Source organism: Pagrus major, chromosome 19, assembly GCF_040436345.1.
Source record: "Pagrus major chromosome 19, Pma_NU_1.0".
Lineage (NCBI taxonomy): Eukaryota > Metazoa > Chordata > Actinopteri > Spariformes > Sparidae > Pagrus > Pagrus major.
Window position 1 is genome coordinate 11,040,719 of NC_133233.1, and position 22,401 is coordinate 11,063,119.

The 22,401-nt window shown below is 41.4% G+C and overlaps 1 protein-coding gene across 3 annotated transcripts in view; it reads left to right on the top strand.

Moving 5' to 3' along the window:
• Positions 1-21,177, top strand: part of ntng1a (netrin g1a) — a 102,125-nt gene extending 80,948 nt beyond the window's left edge. The window contains exons 4-8 of one of the 3 annotated variants that reach the window (XM_073488530.1): positions 1,349-1,375; positions 5,499-5,543; positions 8,276-8,443; positions 11,447-11,581; positions 19,518-21,177. In XM_073488530.1, coding sequence (XP_073344631.1) covers positions 1,349-1,375; positions 5,499-5,543; positions 8,276-8,443; positions 11,447-11,581; positions 19,518-19,771 — 629 coding nt within the window. In that variant the 3' untranslated portion in view covers positions 19,772-21,177. The remainder of the gene's footprint in view (positions 1-1,348; positions 1,376-5,498; positions 5,544-8,275; positions 8,444-11,446; positions 11,582-19,517) is intronic. The other 2 variants (XM_073488531.1, XM_073488532.1) reach the window with 2 other exon arrangements.
• The last annotated feature ends 1,224 nt before the right edge of the window (positions 21,178-22,401 follow it).

A 22,401-nucleotide genomic window follows, 5' to 3' on the forward strand; every position in this document is an offset into this window, starting at 1 on the left:
CATGTACACAAACACATGAGCACACTCAGGAAATCCTCATGTTTCTCCTGAGTACTTGGAGATATTTTGTGACCGTTCCATTAGATGAAAGGCACCCACCAAAAATCCTGCACAGATGCCTCCTCGCCTCCTCAGCCGTAGGTGTGGTGGTGAGCGGATGACGGGAGAGATGTGAGCAAGAAAGCACCGTTTTTATTTCATTTCTTCCTCTCTAGTTTATGTGGGCTCTTTTCTCCGATTGCCCAGCATGCTTCCCCTCCCCACGGCGAGGGGGTTGTTTGTTTTTGTGGGCAGACTGCCTTATTGAGGGCAGGGGGTACAGCAAAAGGGAGGGTGGGCCTATGTTCAAACGGATGATGAGAAAAAGTGGAGTTGGCATCGATGTCCCGAGAGCAAATTCCTCTGAAAACAGATACCGACCAAAAATACACAGCCAATGTGTTCACGTACCTTTGGTCTAACATTGTCTGCGCTTCATGGTGTCTCAAACGCGTCTCAATGCGTCATTCACATTCACAGTCCTAATTAATACCCAAAACGAGATGTCGATGGTTGGTTCAGGTGGCGAAATGATCAGCGCAAGAAGCCTATGGATGTCTCAATCTCCTCAGATCCACAGCCTGGCGATGTCCTGGTGTGGGGGAGATCTGGTCACCATGGGGATGAGACAGACTGTATTATCTGCTCAGTGGCTGTCTGGCACAAGGGAATGCGTGATGTAGGGATGGACAGGCAGGCAGTAGGATAAGACATGTCCTCCTTTGGCGTCAGAGGCAGAGTTTGCCATCTATGATGCCTTTTGATATGATGTCTGTGTGATTGTGTGTCTGTGTGCATGAGCCTTAGCATCTACAGCAACACATATCTGACAGACTGATGTGCTGAGACGCATCCTAAAGCAGTATGCAACTTTTTAAACTCTGAAATATTCAAAATATTTGAGCCTCTGACTGTCATGTTTGTGTCGTTGGGACATTTTCTGGTGTTTTGGGAGAGGGCAGCAATGACCTTTTCTGGCACTAATGTACCAACAACAGGGGGATGAAAGCAGAAATAATGGAGGAAGCCAAAAGAAACCCTGAAGCTAAACATGCATGGGGCAACACTTTCAAATCATGGCGACGACCTGCCGCTGTTTTAGATACCACATTCTCAGACTATGTGTTATTTTAACTGAATGCAGCTCATCAAGATGAATCACGAGTGCTGGGGTGCGAACTCAATCAACTGTGAGGGAGGATGGCAGGACTAACAATATACTTTCTTGTCTCAAGGAGAAATGTTGCCATTGACGGCTTGAAGTCATTTTTATGCTGCAATCTAAATGTTTTCTCTTTCTCTCTTGCAGGTATTCCCAATAACATTGGTCCAGTTAGTAAGTAAACAGTTACAAAGGAACTATATGAATGCTTGATGCTTTGCTTTGCCTATTGTTGTGCCACCCTTCACCATACAACCCTCAACTTAGTGCCAAGTGTTCATTTCTGATTCCAATCGTCCTACAACTGATCACTCAACAACTGTTGACTGACCTGTTTTTGGTTGGTGAAGACAGATAAGCAATAGCCGGGGGGTATATTGTCATGATGTGGGCATATTAATTTACTTTACTCAGACTCAACTCAACCAGATAACACTTGCCTGGCTCTGCATGCAGAATGTCATTTGTTTTTTTCTTCCTCTTTTTCGCTCTCCCATGCATTATAAATAAATGGCATCTAGACTTTATTAAAGTGCCAAGACCTCTCTGGCAGTATAAAGTCACAGGAGGTCATTTTAATATGAGCCGCAAGCACCTCAGCTGGTATTATCTTCGTCAACCAGTAGCCCCTCGGGGGGGGGGGAGAGAGGTGCCATGTCTTAAGTTACCGCTGCCTGGAAGGCTGTGTGATGCAGGAACTATAGGACTGTATTGAACTAGTCAAAGTGCATTCACAGCCTGGCTCAATCCTCCTTAATCTTTCTTCCTGTTGCCCTGTTCAGTAGTATCCTTTTTTTCCCAGGACAGCAGATTGACTATCAAACCGCCCCCTCCTGGTCTGATCCTGGACCCACTAGACTGGCAGAGGGTTAAAGAGACATGTAAGATTTGCTAAACTGGCTCTAATGATCAATTGACCCTTTTAAATTATCAAGAAGACAGTGGTGATTGAAGCTGTATATACTGTAGCTGCAATATTGTTAACCTTTAAACGTAAGCCTATACTGGAATATGTGATGAAGCCTTTTTGTGGTAAGACGTTGTTAATGGCTTTCATGAAACCTGTCTGGAGATTTAGTTGTCAGGGAAAAAATATATACATTATAAAGTCAGTATCATTTCAAATTAAGGTCAATTTTATTAATCCACTGTCATATCTGTTCAATATGAAGCTAACACAAAGACTAGACTAGCAGTTTCCCCCTGCTTTAAGTCTTTATGTTAAGCTAAACTAATTCTTTAAGTGTCTTATTTTGAATGTACTCAAGTATCAAAAGTAATTAAAAGTAATATTCTGGCGGCCTTGCTGATTATCAGGTTGTTAATCGATGTTCAGCATTTTTTTGATAATTAGATTTTTATATTATTTTTATCGGATTGCCAATAAATAAACATTGAAATACATTTTAAAATGTGCTACTTTGACTCTTAAGCAGAAGTAACTAGTAACTAGTAACTAAAGTTATCAAATAAATGTGTGAGTAAAAAGTACATGTACTTTCAAAATGCAGTGAACTGGAAGTATAAGGTAGCAGAAAATGGAAATACTCATGTAAAGTACAAGGTAGCAGAAAATGGAAATACTCAAGTACTTCAACATTTTATTTAAAGGTTAAATCTGCCAATTTTTAACGAGTTTAAAGTGCTGATTTTCAGTGTAAAACTAGCAGCTACCTTTCACTCAGTATCTAGCTAATGTCCAAGTGTTACCAAGCCAAATTATGTGCACCGAAGGACACATGGATGACACATGTACGCTTGTTCTCATCGTTTAAGGGCTAAGATGATCGTTGGGCAGGTTTCCCAAAACGTGCTGCCAGACACAGGCTGAAAACAGATTATTCTCAGGTGGTTTTTAATCAGGCTTTAGGGTGGCAGCTTACGCAGGAAGTGAACACTGGTTGTAAAGTCTGATGCTATGTCATGAGTCAGAAATGGACATGTGGCCAAGACGACCATCCCACCCCTCCTTCCCCCTTCCAATCTTCCACTGCCTGCCTCTCTCCCTCACACCTTGAATATTACGCTTCGTCTCCATGCATGGCCTGACGAGAGCTGAGTGTGTATGTGCATGCTCTTCATACATGCCGTATATACATGCATACATATTCACACCAGTCCTCTCTGTCCCATCCTAATGCCAGGCCAGACCATGTCCAAAGGCTGTCCTCAAATCCTTTACGGGGGGGGGGGGAGTGTGCATGCTGATAAGTGTGTGTGAGTGTGTGTTAGGGGGGCTGGGTGATGTAGAAAAGGACACTCTGACAAACCAAAGTCTTCACTTCTCATCCAGATTGGCCTACAGGGATTTAGAGTTCTCACAAATGGCTGTCTGGTCACAGCAGCACTCCCACAGAATAATACTAAAAACTAAACACACTGAAGAGGATGAAGCTGTTTTCCGTGCAAACACAAAGCAGTTTTATGTGTGCGTTATTAATAAAGTGATAATAGAGTGGACAAGAAAAGGTTAGGATGTCCTTGAGGTTGTTAAACGGACGAGAAGGAAAGCTATTGCAGGGGGAAAAGAAAGCACTACACTTTTCATGTTGTTGTTTGAAGGTAATTGAATTCCTTATTGACTTTTCTCAATTCTATTTCAAGTTTATTAAGCCGGGCAGAATTGCCTAATGCGGACCATTAAAATGAAATTAATATTTTAAAAAACAATTCTGGCTCTGCAAGATTGCATTTCATTATGGGTATGGCATTGATTAAAATCCGTCACCACTCATTTAGCTCGCCTTACCTGAATATTCCCCATAACAAAATAATTAATGGAACCCAGATGTGTGTTACATCCAATCAATTGCCTACGAAGAATAATTAAAAATGAACTTACTTTACCAATTAGCCATTATAGATCCTGACAATGCGGTTTGCTTGTGTTTTATTTTTTTCTCAAATAATGCACACAACGCATACTGTGCTGTCGTCACAGATTAATTGTTCATGTCCTCGCGAGTCAGTTTTGTTCTTGAGCAAACAATTTCACTGCTCAAAGCTTAACACGGCAACAAAGGATATAAAGTCAGATAAAAAACAAAGCACATGACAATTTAAAAGAAATAAGACCCAAGTTTGAGTGGTGATGTGGTGCGCCCTCTTTGTTGAGCTCTTTATTTGTTAATCTGTCATTTTCAAAGAGTCTCTCATCGGGGGACTCAAGTGACTTAAATCCACTGGAGATGTCGCAGTCGTCACCGGTGCCAGAATCCCCAAGCAGGATCAATTGTGAAACATTTTTTGGGGAGATAAAAAAAAAAAAATGAAAGAAAAGGATGAGACAGGAGATAGTGCATGATAGTCTTTTGTTCAAGCTGTTTTGAAATCAATGACTGGTAATGTTAGGGGGGGTGTTTAAAAGTGATTGTCACAGTGTGTAGACATGCCAAGCTCAAAGCTAATGTATTATTTAATCCCAGTGCAATGAAAAAGGTTGGAAACAATTATTCCATGTTAAAAAAATAATAAAAGAAAACGAGTCAGCTAGTGAACAGCAGTCAGATTCTCTATTCACAGATAGTTAGGCTGATAGGCTTCTGGCCAAGACACCACTGGATGTTAATTATCCAAGATTGCATGATTCATGGAGTCAATAGCGAAAGGACAGAAAGATCAAGTGAAGAGATGAAGGGGCGCGATGAGGAAACTTATCCGTATTCCTCCCCTTGCTTGAGTCTTCTCCATTTCCAACCGCAAAGTATTTCCCTGACACGGAAATACCGACTTGTATGTAATTATGAGGTTATGCTACCCACAGCAGTCTGTCATTCCCAACAAGTCCCAACACCTGCCATTATTTATTCATTGTTATTCTTCCACCAGAAATACACTGTAATTAGATATTGATTACATAGTCGATGTGATGAATTAAACAAAATGCCCCCTAACTTCTTAATTTGCTATACATAGTTTAGGCTCGCTTGCATAAATCATGACTTAGATACTAACTTTAAGAGGGTTTTTATCCTTTTTTTCTTCAGTTTTTCACTCATCATCGCCATCGCCATGAACATAAACAAGCCCATGGAAGTCACACAAATTACATACAACGTCTCTCCAATGTCCTCGATGGGTCTTTGGATGCATTCTCTTTGCTCGTCCATGTCAGCCCTGCCCCATTGTATTTGCTGTTTCCTGATTTACAGATTTGAGTCATGCTGGACATGTCCGTGTCTCCAGTTGTGTGTGTCCACTACCACGTAGTCCCCCCACCCACCCCCTATAGACTATCTGTAAAGGGCATCACACAAGTGCACATGAATAACTCCTGGTTTCTCTCAATTGCACGCAGTTCGGCAGAATGTCTCATCCCTAGGTGTCGCTAACCGAAAAGAAGGTAGGCATCTAAGAATATGCAACAACTATGTTTTTTTCACAAATTCATTTACCTCAGGGTGTTTATATAGTGAGCAAGAAATGACTCTCTGGTAGCTAAGAGTATTTGTGGGTAGCATCTTCCCCTTTTCCCAATCTTGGTTATTTTCCTGACAAACCAATAAAAACATCCTCAGTCTGCTTGTCTTGCTCGTGATAAAGGGCTTTGGCTCCTTCAGTGGAGGCTTGTGTATTCATGCGGCACTCATGTCGCAACATGCAGCAGTGCCGTACATTATCCTCTCAATGTGTGCACTGTACATTTATACATACACACTTGATTTTAATTAGGTGCAGAGCTTCCAGGGATTCTCAGTCCCATCTCAGCGAATCAGGAAGAAAAGCAGGAGCGGTTTCACGGTGCTTCTTATGTAGATTGATGTGAGGCTCATCTCAGCTTAATCCATCGTGCAGATGTGATGTGCAGCCACCTCGCAAACAACTAGCACACAACCACTCAGCTCTGTGTTTCCATGACTGCAGCCAAGCGCACATAGTGTACGTGTCAGGGGCTTATGTCACCCAGTACAATGGCAGTGGCTCGGCCTATTATTTCCTTTTCCCACTGTTTGTTTTATGACCGGAAAGGAATGGAGGGATTGATGTGTTCACTGCTAGCCAGTTTCCTTAGCCACGCTCCTGTGCACAAATTTATAAGGTGAAAATTCTTGGCTGGCCTCCGCTGAGGTGGAGAGTAGTTTGTCAGGGGATAGTTTCTGTCTGGGGAAACACACACAGAGGCCTTTGAATTATACAAAGCACTTGTTAATGAAATGAAGCGTTAAAGAGGGACCATAATATTAGGATTGTTCGCCATCTAAGGCGTTTGTAACAGATGCTGCTACATGCAGCCAACATCACTTGGCAAAGTCACTCCTTATTTCCCAATGCCATCATTCATCATTATTGCATATGTTTCTTTCTTTTTTTAACTGTTACATTTATTATTAAGCATGATGCTCAGTACTCTTAATTATCTGACATTACATGTTTATTGTTTAAATGCAATATCATATTTATTTTTGTTTTTTTTTCCTTCTTTTATTTTGTCTAGTAGCTCCTCAAGTTGCTTTGTCCACTGCCCCTTCTGACCACGTTGCAAACAGCAAGCGAGGTAGGAGCTCTGGAATTCATACATTGCCCCCCAAGATGACACCCAAGCCTCTTGATTGTGTGAACTGATGTTTCTGTTTAACTGTAGGCCCCCTGACCCTTGCAACACAAACCCAATGTGCGAGCACTCTGTATCCATATCTCCAGCTCAGTGCTGGACAGATAGGTTTCACTGACCAGGGCTCACTGAGGATTCATTCGTCTATGGAATCATTTCTAAACACTATAAAAGTCCCTTGGAATCGTATCTGTTTCAGTGCAAATAAAGTGGGTGCTTGAGACTTCAACTATTTTTGGGGAACGTGTTTCCAAGACTGGAGACTCTTTATTCCCCATGCGTGCATGATTTATGACCTTAGCCTATTTCTGAAAAGGAGAGATTATTTGTCTTCTGAGAGTATGTGTGTGAGACTGAGCCATCTAATGTAGAAGATCTTAACTTACACTCCGACAAGACTTTCTGCTTTAGGTGAAAGGTAGAGTGGACTAGACTTGCCGCTCCTTCATTTCCAAGCCTTGTCGGGTTGTTAGTGGCCGGACACAGAGACCTGACCTCAATACAGATCCTTAATAACCACAATCCCTTGGACGAAAGCCCCATCCGCCACCCCCACCTATTCTGGATCCGTAAGTGGGCTGTCTGCCCAAGCGGCTGCTAGTGAGGCTTAAGGGTCACATCTGTCTGCGCTGTGACACATGGTGTCAGTGGTCACTCAGCGTGGCAGACTGATCCTCACTCGGAGAGAGCTGAGCTGGAGCTGCACCCCTCCCATCCCACACCCCTTAGGCCAGGTCTGCCAGTGAGTATCATAGAGGTTTTTCAGTCCAGCTACAGCTCCGTATATCTAATTTAGCATGACATAACACTGCATAGCAGGCGATGGCACACTCTCTCCCAGCTGCAGCTCATCTTATGCTCACTTGCCTTATTGACTGTATGAGTTGGGTTGTAACAAGCCTCTTCAAAACAACTATCCAGCCAATTTAGAAACATTTGTTTGATGAGGTAAGAGTTCCTCTGATTTAGAATTCATGCATTTCATTATACAGGGTTGTGATAAGAAGCGCCATTAAAAGTTTCATCCCACCAACCAGATCGACCATGACACTCAAGAGATCACTTACTTCCCAACACCATCCCCTGAGCTGAAAGATCCATTTCATTCATGGTTTGACCTGCCTTACGCTGTGTGGTGTTCGCGATGTGACCGTGTCTCTGTGCCATCATTTTGGAGCCTTCCTCGCCTCATGTTTGTGGTGTGCTTGAAGTGATGTGACCTCGTTGAGTCCTACTAACGCCGTGCTTTTTTTATGTGATGTCTTTTTCTAACTCTGGCTGTGCCCATGCCAGACTAATCATGAGTGACCCTCCCTTCTAATCACCTCCCTGACATCTCCTTCTGCTCCATTTCTAACCTCGCATGCCATGGTGCCTCGCTCAAATTCTTGCTAACCCCACCGCCGCAGCAACAGCAACAGCAACAATTCCAACACTCCCTACCGCGTCTCTCTTTTCCTTTCTCTTCCCTTTTTCTCTCCTCCTCTGTTCTCTTCCCCTCACACTACCTCTCTCTTTGCAAGACTGCGAATGCTTCGGCCACTCCAACCGATGCAGCTACATCGAGCTGCTAAACACCGTCATTTGCGTGAGCTGTAAGCACAACACTAGGGGCCAGCACTGCCAGCTATGCAAGCTGGGCTACTACCGCAATGCCTCGGCAGAACTGGACGATGAAAATGTGTGCATAGGTCAGTCCCCCCACCCGGCCCTGCTTTCACACAAACACTTTCCTCGCCTCACCTCCTGTCTTTGACTCGTCACCAGAGAAAATGTCACCTTTCACCCCCCTCTGCTTCATCATCCGTACACCCTCCTGCCTCCATGTCTTTCAGTGGTCTTCACATCTTTCTCCTTTGCTTCTTCAGCTTTCGCACAATTGAGCCACTCATTAACCTCCTAATTCAGTTTGTTTTAGGGAGAACAATAGTCATTCAACTTTAGTTCGACACATGGAAACATGATGCTTAAGTGGTTTTTGGTAATTCTTTTCAGGTATGGTTTGAGTATCTGAAGAGTGATTCACAGATGACAAACAGTTGAGTTTCTAGCTGCTGGCTTGTGTTGATGTATTACGCTACAGTCGGTTTATAGCTGGTAGCTTCCCAGCAAACATTGAGGCGTTGATTGTTTGTTCTAGCAACGTCAAAATATGATGTTACCACGAACGGGCCGGGCTGGTGAGATTCATGTCGTGTGCATTCAGCGCCTTTACATCCTAAAATGAAAATGACTACAAATAACTCACATGGGATACAAACTCCAGTCTCCTTGGTGCAACTCCAGTATTTGACGCATTCATTCATCAAGGACCTCTACCTGTGTGTCACTCTTTATACAACGTCTGGCAGAAAGCCCTGAAGCCAAACTTTCTCCCACGTTCAATATGTTCAATTAAAGACAGCTTGGATAAAGACTTTTGGCTCTTACCAACACCACAAGCTTAAAACAGTGAGACAAGAATATCATTTACATGTAGAAATACAAGAATGGCATAATTATGTGTTTAATATTTAAAAATGGGCGTTGAGTAATACTAGCCTTTGTATGTGGGGTGGACGTCACAGTGTGAATGTCTCATCACAACCATTTCACAACCAAACAAATAGTCAAAAGTTGGTGTATTTTAAAAAAAATCCAAAAAAGAAAAACAAACAAAGAACGTGTGGCTCTCTCGAAATGTCACCATCTGGCTGTTCCTCTCATAACCATGTTGAAGCATTTGCGTCTGACCGGAACTATGCTTGACAAGACGTCACAGAACAATGTTTGCTGGGATGTATTTACAGATGTAGTACAGTTGGTTTTCTAGCTGCTGGCTTGTATATAAGGGCATTAAGTGAGTAAAGCATTCATTTAAAGGCTAGAACGATGTGCACAAACTAATGGAAACACCGAATATGAAAAATAAATACCTTAGCCCAATACTAATTAGAAATGCTTGAATAAGCCCAATGTCAAATGTTAGAGATTTTCTTGGAGTCTTGTTGAACACATAAGATTTTCTTACCTTGGGATCAAGCCAGGCTAACTTTTTCTCGCTATTTCCAGTCGTTATGCTAAGCTAAGCTATATCTTACCTGGCACCAGCTACTTACTTAGCATACAGACATGAGATTGGTAGATATCCATCATCTATCAGCAGAAATCACAGAAGCTTATTTCCCGAAATGTTAAACTATTTATTTAATTAACCATATACACTGTGAGCAAACCACGCTTTTTATTTTAATATTTAATGACTAGCTAAAAACTGCTAATTAGTATTCAGTTTAATATGATTTGTGAAGACAGTGTCATCCCTGATATTTAAAGTTAAAAGGCCATTTACATCTGGTGTTTCTGTTATTTTGTCCATGAACTTTATGCAGGCATTCATACACTGCATCATCTGTTTTTTTATGTGTAAAAATGTGTGAAAATTCCATTTCACACAGTTCCTAGGGCTATAGTTGGGCTCCCCATTGGATTCTTTAGCTAGCATGTGGCATGTGAGTTCACAGCACTCAGTACCAGGTGCATTTGTGAGTCCCGAGGCGGGAGTCTGACAAGCAACAAGAGTTCTGAGAGAAATGTCGCAGTGGAGTCACACCGCCAGTCAGAGGTGCCACGCAAGTGCATATGTCATATACATGAAATGGCCTCAGGAGTAGCAGCTGAAAACCGTCACAAGGCGTTAAGAGTCACCAAGGCGTTACTTCGTGCCAAACTCGCCGTCACCCTGCCTCTCTCTTACTGACCCCCCGGTTTGTCACTTGCCGTCACCTCTCTCCTCCTGCCTGACCCACGGATGTCGCTCGGGTGCAGCCACGTGCAGCCAGCACAGCCACAGAAGGTGCAATGTGATGGTCAGGGACTGTCAAAGTAGGTGACACTTTGACTGCAGAGTGCTCCAGCCACTGTGGAAAGCTGGAAGGTCAGTTGAGCGTAGGACACCAGAGAGTAGACAGGTTGATTTTTTTATAGAGAAGGGTTTTTTTTGTGTGGCTAAGTGCAGCTAATTACCATTCTCTTCTGGTAACGATTAAGAAGCATTTGAATATTATGCCATATTCATAGACGGTACAGATGAAGGATAACATGAAGTATTTAGAGATATAGAGAGGGATTAAAGAACATATTACGACAATGCCCATTTCAATGTACTCTGTACCCTCATTTCTCTAAATCCTTCACATTCCCTCCTTGTCTTTGTTTCATGTATTTATCCATCAGATACCTGCTCATCACATTTCCTGTCTCCTCTTCCCATCTTTCTCTATCTCTCCCTGAATGATTGAATCAGATTTCAGAAAAGCATGTGCAGATTAGCCCTCTTTGTTCATCCCAAATCAAAGCTACTGATAATGCTTTGCATATTTGCTCATTGCACGTCGTATACCTGTGTAACAGTAAAATTAATGTAATAGTAACAAATATGCTGTAATGAATACAAAGTGTTCATGCATCTATGATCAACTTCATTCTCTTCTCATTCTTTCTCCATTGCAGTTGAAATGGTAGCATTTTTTTATGTATGAGTCTTTTAATCTTTTAATATTTTCTACCAGTTAAAAAATAATCAAACGCCTTGTTGTAACAGTTGAGCTCGAGGAATGTAGTCCGCGCTGTGAATATCTTAGATGTGTGCCAGGAAGTCAAAGCACCACCCTGTTTCCAGCCTGTGTGTGTATGTGTGTGTCTTGTTTTTCCAGAGTGTAATTGTAATCCCTTTGGCTCAGTCAGTGATCGCTGTAATGGCACAGGATTTTGTATATGTAAGGAGGGCACTACAGGGCCTAAATGTCAGGAGTGTCTACCCGGCTATTTGTGGGACGATGGCTGCAAATGTAAGTAGAACCACAAACCTCCCCACGCAGCTCCCCCTCAGCTCTGTCTCTCTCTGCTGTCTCTCTCTGACTTCTCTTCTCTCTGTGTGATTTCCTCAGCTTTGGCTGGAAGAATGTGCTGCACATGCGCAGGACTGCCCAGCTGTCTTGACAAATACAGACCCAACCCATAACATGAGCTAAACCCAATACACTAAACCATTCGATCCACTAACTGGGCCTGCTCTTCACACTTGCTGCGGCTGCGTTAACAATGTCAGCAGGTGCCCCTATATGGCTAAAATAGAGGAAAGGCAATGGCATGGCAGGATGCATGCTGCTCAGTAACTCCGTTATCCAGCCATGTCGCACACCAACAAAACAACAGCTGAGTCAATATTGACTGCTTGACAGGCTGCCTGTGATCTGTTTGAGTAACCATCACCCCCCTCGCTAGTCCACAGCAGGACAATGTCATCCAACACTAACATTTTTAAAAAGAGAATGCAGGTCATTTTCAGCTCCAGCCCATTTATTACTGTCGACCGTTTATATTTCCCCCTGGTCATTTTGCAAAGCATGCCCTGTGTAGTCATTTTTTTCAAATGTCACCAATTTTTCATTGTTTTTTTTTTTTCAATTCAAACTTAAGTGACAGACCTACAGGAGGCAGCTATGATAAAGTACACGCCGCATGATTTCAACTTTTTGACAGTTAGAGAAAGAACTTTGAGATGCAAAACCACCTTTGCGAACACTGTTGATGCTGCATATTTTAACTAATGCTTATGTATTTTTCGCCTCTTTGTAGTTCTTGTACTTGTGCGCCTAACTTACTGTCAGACCAGCCAATAATTAGCTTATTGGCATTTGACCAGCCATGACCCATGTTTGTATCACTGTTTGTCACTGCGATTAAATGTGGTGACATCGATCTGCCGACCTCCTGTAGCTCAACATCAGTCTCTCTCCTGGTTAACGAAGGTGTCCCACACAAGTCGCCTCAACATTGTAAGGTGACATGACTTTGAGTGATGTGTTTGTAGCAGAGGTCTCTACTTCCTCATGTGGATGTAATGTGATAACCAGTGAAAGCAGAATGTACTAATATGATGTCAGCAGCTGCTGAAAAATGAAATTAAGAAATTTAATTAAAGTCTTTTCTGGACCAGTCAGAAGTCTGTGAATGTGACCAGTCAAATGAAAACACCCTACTCAGGCAAAACCAAAATAAATGCACCACGAAAACTTTGAGAAAGAATTAATGACGGCCACATCTTTGTGATGAATTATTCAAAAACAGAGCGATAGCATTTGTTGAAGGAAAATTGGCCCGTCTTTTATTTCTAAGTATAAGCAGGAGGAACGTAAAGAAAAGGAACCACTGACCATTGACGAAAAATGTAATTTCTTTTCAGTACATTGGTTTAAAACTGGCAACTAAATTCCTTTTTTGTGTGGCTATTGGGAAAAAATACGGGTAGGTAGAGGACTTTGAAAAATTAGGCAGCGATTTGATAAATTGATCTGATTCTGGAGGCAGTTCTGTTTGGTGCTACATTCCTTAAGAAAACCGTACAAACTGAGACAAAATCCACCCTCATACAGACTGTTCTGAATATAAATCAACCATGAAAGAGTGGGAAGCCACTTGAATATGAAAGTGAGTATGCTCAAATGTTCAGGTACTGTGCACAGGCTTTAAAGGCTTTTAACACAGATGGTGTAATATGTCTTCACAAGTGACTTATTTAAAATGCACTATACCACATTATATATAAACAATATATAATCAATATAATGTTGAACATTTTTTATCTATGGACCTGAATTATTCCCTAAAAATAACAGAGCAAGGGCTTTTTGCAGGAGCTGCTCTTTGCAATTGATGTTCAACAGTCCAGGGAGAGATCCATCATGAAAGAGGCAAAGACACCAGAGTGCAGCCACAGTAGACCACAATGCACTGCAGCCCCACACCGTGCTGTGCGTTGTCTACAGGGCCGATGTCGAAGCAGAGGGCCTCAATAAAGAGCAAATGAAAATGCTTTATAATGAACATCTTGAATGCAACTTGATGAAATTAAATATCTGGAAATGTCCTGAAATATAGGATGCAGCACATAAAGCTCGACACCAAAACGTAAGAACGGACGTGTTAGTCTGTGACACGTGAGTAGAAGTGCTTTCAAGTCAGGTGCACTATGATTTGAATTCAGTGTAAAATAAATAATCTGTTTATTTTAGTAGTTCCTGGCACAGATGGAAGTTCATTAAAATGCACTGTTTTTGACTAATGTAATCAGCGTGTAAAGTGTGAGTGCACACTGTCAGCATGCACATCTGTTTTTACACAAAAGGTAGAGGTGAGGCATAGGTTTGTATGGCCCCCCTCCCATGTTATTTTATAATGAATGCATGTAGAAACTCTGTCGCATTAAATGGTGAAATACTGAGATGCTGAGCTGTACAACAGTTGTAATTAAATGTGTAAACAAGAAACGAGCAAAGTAGGGAAAAAAAGCAAGTGAAAAAAGTCAACAGATGGAAAGTCACATACAGTGAGACGGAGCACAGAACGGATCAGTGGTTTTATTTTTCAGATTAGCTGTGATGCAGTGATCAGAATCAAACAAACACGACTGTGTAAATTCATTTGTATGTTTTGAAAACTTTGAAGTCAGCACGCCGTAAACTTTTACTCTTCCTACAATTAGACTTAGAGGTGAACACTGCAAAGGGATGCTCTTCCACCCTTTATTTGTACGATGTGTGTTCTTCTGTTATTACATTTGAATGTGTTCACTTGGTGTGCCAGCTTTCCTCAATCCATTTAGCTTGGGAACCAAAAAAATCTGCAAGCTGTCTAATTTGCTCTATCTGGCATTCCTCCTGGATTTCCCCTCTTTCTTGGCTTGCGATGGGCCAATCACAACCGTTTATCTAATATGGGGCAGGTTTGATATTGACTTTATATAGACGACTCGGGCGACCAATTTGTCTGGATGGAAGCTAGCTTGCTAGTAGTTGTAATGCTGAGTTGATGACAGAACAACGCCAATACAAACAAAGCAGCTGGCCGCGATTCACGCTGCCCTTCATATTTACATCTGTAGTTGCTAGCTAGCTTCCCTAAACTACAATTCAGTAGTTAGTTAATATTTAAGCTAATATAGCTAATATAAGCTAATAACTAATATAGTTAATATTAGCTTCAATTCAAGCTCAGTGCAGCGTCACATGTTTTGTAGCCAATGACCTTTTCATTTAGGTCTATTCAGTTGGGTCCATATGCATTTTGGTCTGCCCCCGTAGATAATGTTGGAAATCAAAATTGAAACTAATCTTTTTTATGTTTATGTTTTTATGCTTTACGAGGCTACGTGTCCCAGGACACACAAATAAAGGTGTTCTCTGTGCTGTACATTTGCAGACAGAGTGATAATAATAGCTATGTCAGACATATAAAAGGAAGTTGGATGTTATCCTGTTGAAATACAGTCCAGGTCAAGAGTGCACCGGGCTTAATAATGAGTTCCTGCAAAGATAAATCCTTGACTGTGTTGAATTCTGCTCTACTGATGCTATAATATTTCTTCCTGGATTTTACCATGTACTATTGTTGATGTTTTAGTGACTGAAAGCTCTGGTAATAACTTAAAAAGCCAGTTTTCCACAGGAATCTTGAAAAATGACTCGTTGACTAAGTGGACGGCTGTTTTAAGGTGAATTTGTTCTCACACCAGCTGCAGAAAATGTTTTCCACAAAATGGAAAACACCTGAAATAAAGCCTGATGCAGGAGCAACTAATGCCGAGTCATTCCACCCCTGAAATAGTTTGAAAACTTTTCATGATGACCTTACTTTTTGCTTCGCCACTGCAGTATTTACGTGCATGGACAAGACTCTTATCTGCATGCAGACTGAAGAATGCAATTAAAGCTCAAATCTCTCGTCAAACACATCACAGTCCCAGACAGGCACACCTAGTTCATCGGTCCCCTCTCTAAATATTATCACTCATATCAAAAGCAAACGCTACAAATCTTGTCATTTACTGCCTGCGCTGGCTCTGTTTACATGCGGAGAAATGGTTAATGTGAGAGATTCAAGAGAGATAAAGGTGCAGCGCTCTCAGAATAATTCATCCTTTCAACGCGATTCCTCACTCATCCACATCATCTGACAGTACACTTGTTCTCAGTTACAACCCTTCCCCTGGAACAAGGCCCAAACAAATAGCACGTTACTCTGTTACTTTATGTGCCCTCGGGTTTTTTCTCTCTCCCTCAGTGTTACAGTGTACCTTTAATCTCATTGACTCTGCTATAAATCTTTAACAAACTTGTTATTGATGTTCTTTTTAAAAATCGATATCTCTGTTTCATTTTGGCCATTAGCATTGCGTAATTGGCAGCCAATGAAGCGTTTTGCCTGCAGGGGTCGGCCATTACCTGAACTTTGCTTTGAAGTCGACCGAACTTACTATGCAGTGTTGAGCATCATGCAGAATTAATATTTAAAGTAGTGGTTCACTTTGATATAAAAAATTCACCCTCAGTATCTATATGTAAAATACACACCAAGCTAACAGGACTCCTTTTTTAGCACTGAAAACTGCTGCAAGTCAGTAGAATATGACAACATTTTCATTTCTGAATGACCCATGCCTTTAATAATATCTCTCTGTCTCTCCCGTTCTGAAAGATATGAGGCATTTCATGCAATTCGCATTAGCCTGCTTCTGGAAGACAGTGAACCAGTTAAAATGAGGCTAATACCCATGTAGCTAAACATACGTAGCTGGTCAGCCATCCCACATATATATCGCACAGCCAGCCTCATGTAAGCTATCAATCATTTCTAAACAAACTCAAATGAATTCATATTCACTGACATTATGCATTTGTTTGACACTGGAGAATTGCTGTTTGTCGGCTACCATCTCAAGCTAGCAAAAGGTACATTTAGCTTGTTAAGACTGTTGGTAAAAGTTGGCAACTTAGCGCATGTTTGACACTAGAGTCATGTTGTTTGTTGGCTAGGCTACCAGCTCAAGCTAGCAATATTTTAATTAAACAAATTAAGACTAGCCTAAAATTAGTTAGGGTCTTTTTGACACTGGAGACTAGTTCAAGCTAACAATAGGCTACTAAATTTAGCTAGTTAAGACTTAATAGGCAACTTGGAGGTTGTTTGAAACTTCATCATGTTGTTTGTCGGCTAAGCTACCAGCTCATGCTAGTAATACTTGAATTTAACTAATTAAGACTAGCATATAAAAGTAGCTAAAAGTTGTTTGTCACTGGAGTCATATTTTCTGGCTAATAATTCAAGCTAACAATAATGAATTTAGCAAGTTGAGGCTCCTGCTAAAAGTAGTTAACCCAAATTCAACCAACTTGATTTGGAGATGAATATAATAGTTAAAACAATTTACTTCCTGTCATTACCCAACAATATGGACCAGCATCACCACAGAAAGCCACTCAGTATGTTGTAGACTTAAACAAGTTAGGATTGTATAGAGAGACAAAGTCCCGCTGGGTCCTGTGATCCCCATGGGACCTTATTTCAGAAAAAAATTGTAGTCAATGGTGGGAGACAAGTATATTTTTGATCGTCATTCACTACTGTACATATTTTTCTGAAATCCCATGGTGGTCCACCAAAAGGGACGTGACTTCACCTTGAAAGCCCTTATTGTCTTTAAAGTAGGAAATGCTTTCTCTGTTGGAAAACAGATATGGTACAATTCAAATACCACGCTGTTGTCACAAAGCTCTTTTGTATCACATCTCCTTTATTTCTAGGTACAGTAGAAAGCTGCACATTTTAAAGCTGCGTCTCTTGCATAGCTTAAGCATAGCTTCTCTGGTCTGTTGCACATAGCTGACCTTGGGCTGGTTTCACTTTGAAAAGGAGAGCGCACATAATGATGTCTGCGCACCAGTTCAAGTATTTTTCTGAACATTTCGAGCACAGAAAGAATACAAAGTACTGACTACGCTTAGAAATTCATGACATGTTAGCATTTTCTGATGAAAGCAATGCGGGATACGATGGACAAGGTGAAAGGTCATTGTCTACTTAAAGGAGTCTCTCTGGTGTATTGATCGTATGAGGGCCTCTCGGTGAAAAACATGATTTTTTAGTTGATACGCTTGATTGCTCTTCCTTGTCAACTGGGAGGAGATATTTGTATTACCAAGTTTAGCTGCCACGTCACGAGAAGAAAATCAAATGCACAAAGACTTTCCAAAGAAAGAAACTGTGTCCTTTGTGGCCGTGCTTGTAGTTTTATATATTGACTCATTACTTTAGTTTAGAGTGGTTGAATTGGTCATGAAATTGATATGTCAGTTGGAGGGGGAATAAAGACAAAGACAGAGTTCAGATGTCTTTTTTGGGGGTGGGTATAGTTGTGCATGGTAATTGGTGAGCTGTGGCCTGGAGCAAAACTTACTGAGCCAAACAGCAGCTCCCTGTTCTCCAACCAAACAGACGTGGCACAAATAGGATTCGCAGAGTCAATGTTTCTTAACTAGGCTCCCATCAAAGCCCTATTTGGCTATTCCTGGGAGACAGCATGCATCCAATCCTGAGTATTAGGAGAGGGGTCTGATATTTGTTATTGTGATATTTATGTCCCATAGAGTTCATAGATTGCTCACCGCATTGTTTTCCACTCCCATAAAGGACTGAAATGGGCAGAAGTGGCCCCTGTGTTTATCACTGTTTATTTGTCTCTGTTGGTTTATTAGTTTGTGCGGCGCTGCTTTGTTTGCCTCCAGCTTGCTTGACAGCTTGCCTCCACTGGGAATAGAGTGGCCTCGGTGTCCCAGCTCTAAATATACACCAATTTTCACCTGACGTTCAGTTTGTCTAAAAATCACCGCTGTTTGGGGGAAAGCCTTTCAGGCTCTGAGGAAACTGTGGGTTTTTCTGTGCAGTAACATGATGGGATGGGGCTTTAATTAACTTTTGTTATTACAGAAATGATTAAAAGGGGAATTTGCTCACACTGCAGACAGATCTGATTGTGTTTACGTACAAAAAATGAGTTAAAACTGGTTGCCTCATCTATAAAGGGATTTTTTGTCTTGTTAGACACAGATCATTCTATTTTTGTATTTTTTGTTTGTTCAGTTGCATGTTGTGTTATTATATGAAGATGGGACATTTTATAGATGATGTTTTTTGAAAAATAAGGAAAATCCTTCACACTGTAAAAAAAGAGATATGTTTGTGAGGTGTCGACTCCTGAAGGGAAGGTTTGTCATCACCTTAAACTAGAGTACTCCGTGTGATAAAAGAGCCTTTTTAACCCAGTGTACGGATATTTGTAATGTGATAATGCCATCTTTCAAGTTATTATGATGGCAGATTTATTTTATGTAGAAAAATGAGTAAATCCCCGTGAAGACGAGATGAAAATATTGATACCACTCTTACACCTGTATGGTAAATATGAAGCCAGAGGCTACATCTGATAAGTGTGTGTAATGACAGTGTTTATGTGCCTGTTTGTGACAACGAGTAGAGAATCCAGGAAGTTACTGGGTGAGAGTGAGAGTGGTGTCGATCTTTTGATCTAACCCACAGGAGTAAGAACAAAACTCAGCATTTTATCCCAAAATGTCAAACTATAAACCTAGAAGAGTTTAAATCCTGAATGAAATGTGGTAACACTTTACTTGAAGAAAAGATTTCGTATGTTTTTGATCTGAATGAGAGAATTCATAATCTGTTATCCCCTCGTGGATAATTTAAGCTTCATCCTATCTTAATGGTACAACTAATTAATTGAATGATTTCTTCTGGGATTTGATAATTAGCGCCATTTTACCACACTTTTGATACACGACAGGACTCTTCAAGTAAAGTGTCACCTAAAACTCTCCCGCATGTTTGATTCTCACTCCTCTCTCCTGTCTCTACATTGCTCCCACGCAGCCCGGGTGTGTGACAACGAGCTCCTGCGCTGCCAAAATGGCGGGGTGTGTGTCAACAACGTCCGCTGCAACTGTCCCTCAGGCTACACGGGCCTGCAGTGCGAGAAGCGCCGCTGCGAGTCGGAGCTGGGGGGCTGCGGGGGCCCCGATTCGGGCCAGGCCCCCCTGACGGCCCCGTCTTCCCCCTGGCTGCTGCTGCTGCTGCTGGGCTCGGCGCTGCTGAGAGAGGCCTCCTGCTGGCCCGCCGTGCTCTAAAGAGACCCGTGACCTGGTGGGAGCGATCGACTCCCCACCGCCTCCACCTTAACCTCCCCATCCCCCCTTTCAAATAATCAACAACCATTAAACAAGAACAACCATGAGCTTTCTGGACTGTATTGTACTGAGCTTCTCCGCCGCCAGACTCAATGGACACTCGCGCTGACAATAAAGGGAATGTGCCAGACTAATGAGTGCAAAAACTTTTCATTTAATTTCAAAGAATATATAGAAATGAAAAAAAAACATATACTTCTAAAAATGCCAGATATTATAAAAAAAAGAAAGAAAAAAGAGCGTTTGCCTAATAAGAGTTAAATGAGCAGAGAACAATGAGACCCCCTCCCCCTCTAAGCCATACCAGGTACTTGAGCTCCTTCCAGTTTGAGAAGGGATAACTGAAGATGACAGACTCGTTCACTTCCTCTCTTATTGCCACGGCAACAACAGCTGCGACCAATCAGCTCTCGCACGAGCAGGCAGTGGCCGCCCGATCCCCTGGGGATGCTTCTGCGAGTTAATGTTGGCTGGACTGACGCCGGAAAGAAATCTCAAAGAAACTGTCCCCGCTGAATGGCAAAGACTGGCCTCTGAGACGTAACCGTTAGACTTCACCACAACGACAAACAAAAAAAAAGAGGAGAAAAAAAAACAAAAAACACAGGAAGCATTCTTTGCTGTCAGTGCATTGTGGATAGAAGGAAATCTGTCCGGACTGCCACTTCGTGACACAGAAACCTAGCCCACGTCGATCCCTCTCTCGCTTTGTCTCCCCTCCGAGCTCTATCTCACCCTCCCTCCTGTTCATCCTCCCCTCCTCTCCCATCCACCGGCCCCCCTGATCCCCTCGCCATGCCGCCACAGACCTGTGCTTTTCGTGAACGTTACTCTGTAAACCCTTGTTGGTTGAAAGATTCTTTTGTCCGATGTTAGTGATGCACATGTGTAAGAAGCCTCCTTTCCCCTCCTCTTCCTCTCTTTCCAAAAAAGATACTCCAATAAAGCCGTCTGATTCTTTTCTATCTTAGAGCCGCCACGCTCCCTACGATCATGGTCAGAGGATAGTTTTCACCCGAGCAGACGAGAAGTGCATAGAAAAACCATCGGTGTATTTGCAAGTTCTTTTATCGACAGAGCAAACAAAAAAAAGAGTCATGTAGTCCTTTTGTATCTTTGCCGAACTGTGATTGAAAAAAGGCAACCTTTAATGTATCTATTTAAGACATCCAAATGCAGAAGCAACTGTTTCTGGTTTTTCTTTTCCTTTGACTTCCACTTCTTTCCTTCACTTATTTTATTTGTTAATATTACTTTTAGTTGTGCAGTTGATTTTCCTTTGTATTGGCAACGTGCTGGCATCAAAGAATATCAGTTTACATATACAGTATTAATAAAGTGTAATAAAAATCCCACCAAAGGACATTATAAATGTTTTGTTCTTGCTTTAACACTTGAGAATTTAAGTGAATAAAAGTTTAAAAATGAATGTGTGTTGATCGTTTGTTGATCACAGGTAGGTACGTTATGTTGTTTTTTAACTAAGGTATGAACTGAAGCTGTAAGATCATTAATGGAGGGGTTGTCCTGATTGTATTTCTCTTGTCTTTTAATATCGAGTATCCGTCAACCAGAAGAATAATGTAATCCTGATAATTTCCAAGACAGTTCCTCAAAAGATCTGTGTGTTCTGGTGCCAGTTACGTTGAAACTAGAGACAGTGTTCAGTTTCTTCATTTACAATTGATTAAGTCAAATTAAGTGCTCGAGCAGGGGCGGCCAAACTTTTTCCCTCGGAGGGCTGGAACTGAAACTTAATGGTCTGCCACAGGCCAAAATGCAAAATGGCACCAGGGTCCAAAGTTCCCTTAAATGACAGACTTGAAGTGTCAACCTCACAAAAATAAAACACCATTAGAATTTATCAGAAAAAATATATATCACTTTTTAAGCAAGACGCATCTGACGAGCCAAACTGTACCCAGCACTCACTTTGAGTAATTTAGATGATTCAATACAATTTACAATATAAACAGAATGAAGTTGAAAATAATGAATACAAAATGATTCAACTCTGCTCGGGTGCTGAATGCTGCGTTTCCATCAAGGTCGTCATTTTTCTCTCTACAAGTTTGACCAAATGACTTCATTCTTTCCAGGAAATGTCTTGAAAGTTTTAAGAAAATAACCTTAAGAAGAAAACATCGCCTTCAAACTGTGAAATATCAGACAGGACTTACAGGAATGAATGTCAGCATCTTGATTTTAAATGTAAAGAGTTTATCTGGAGTAAAATGTCTGGTATTTATTTTCAGACCGTTTCAGAACTGTTAATTGTTCTGACTTGAAGTCTTTTCACTAAGTAGATCTTTTTCTAATAGTTTGAAGAAATCTGACATGATAGAAACTGTCTTTACACATTCAGATAAGCCCTGTTTTTTTCATATTAATAAAAACAGTAAAAAGATGAACAGCATGGTTAGTATCAAATTCACTCACCCCAATAATATATGAAGTCTTTGGGGTTAGCCTGCTGTAATTACATTAAAAACGGTCTGACTAACACTTGTCATGTTGACTGAACAGTTTCAGCTCAGTATCTCAAGTTTTATTGAACTCACCGTGATTCA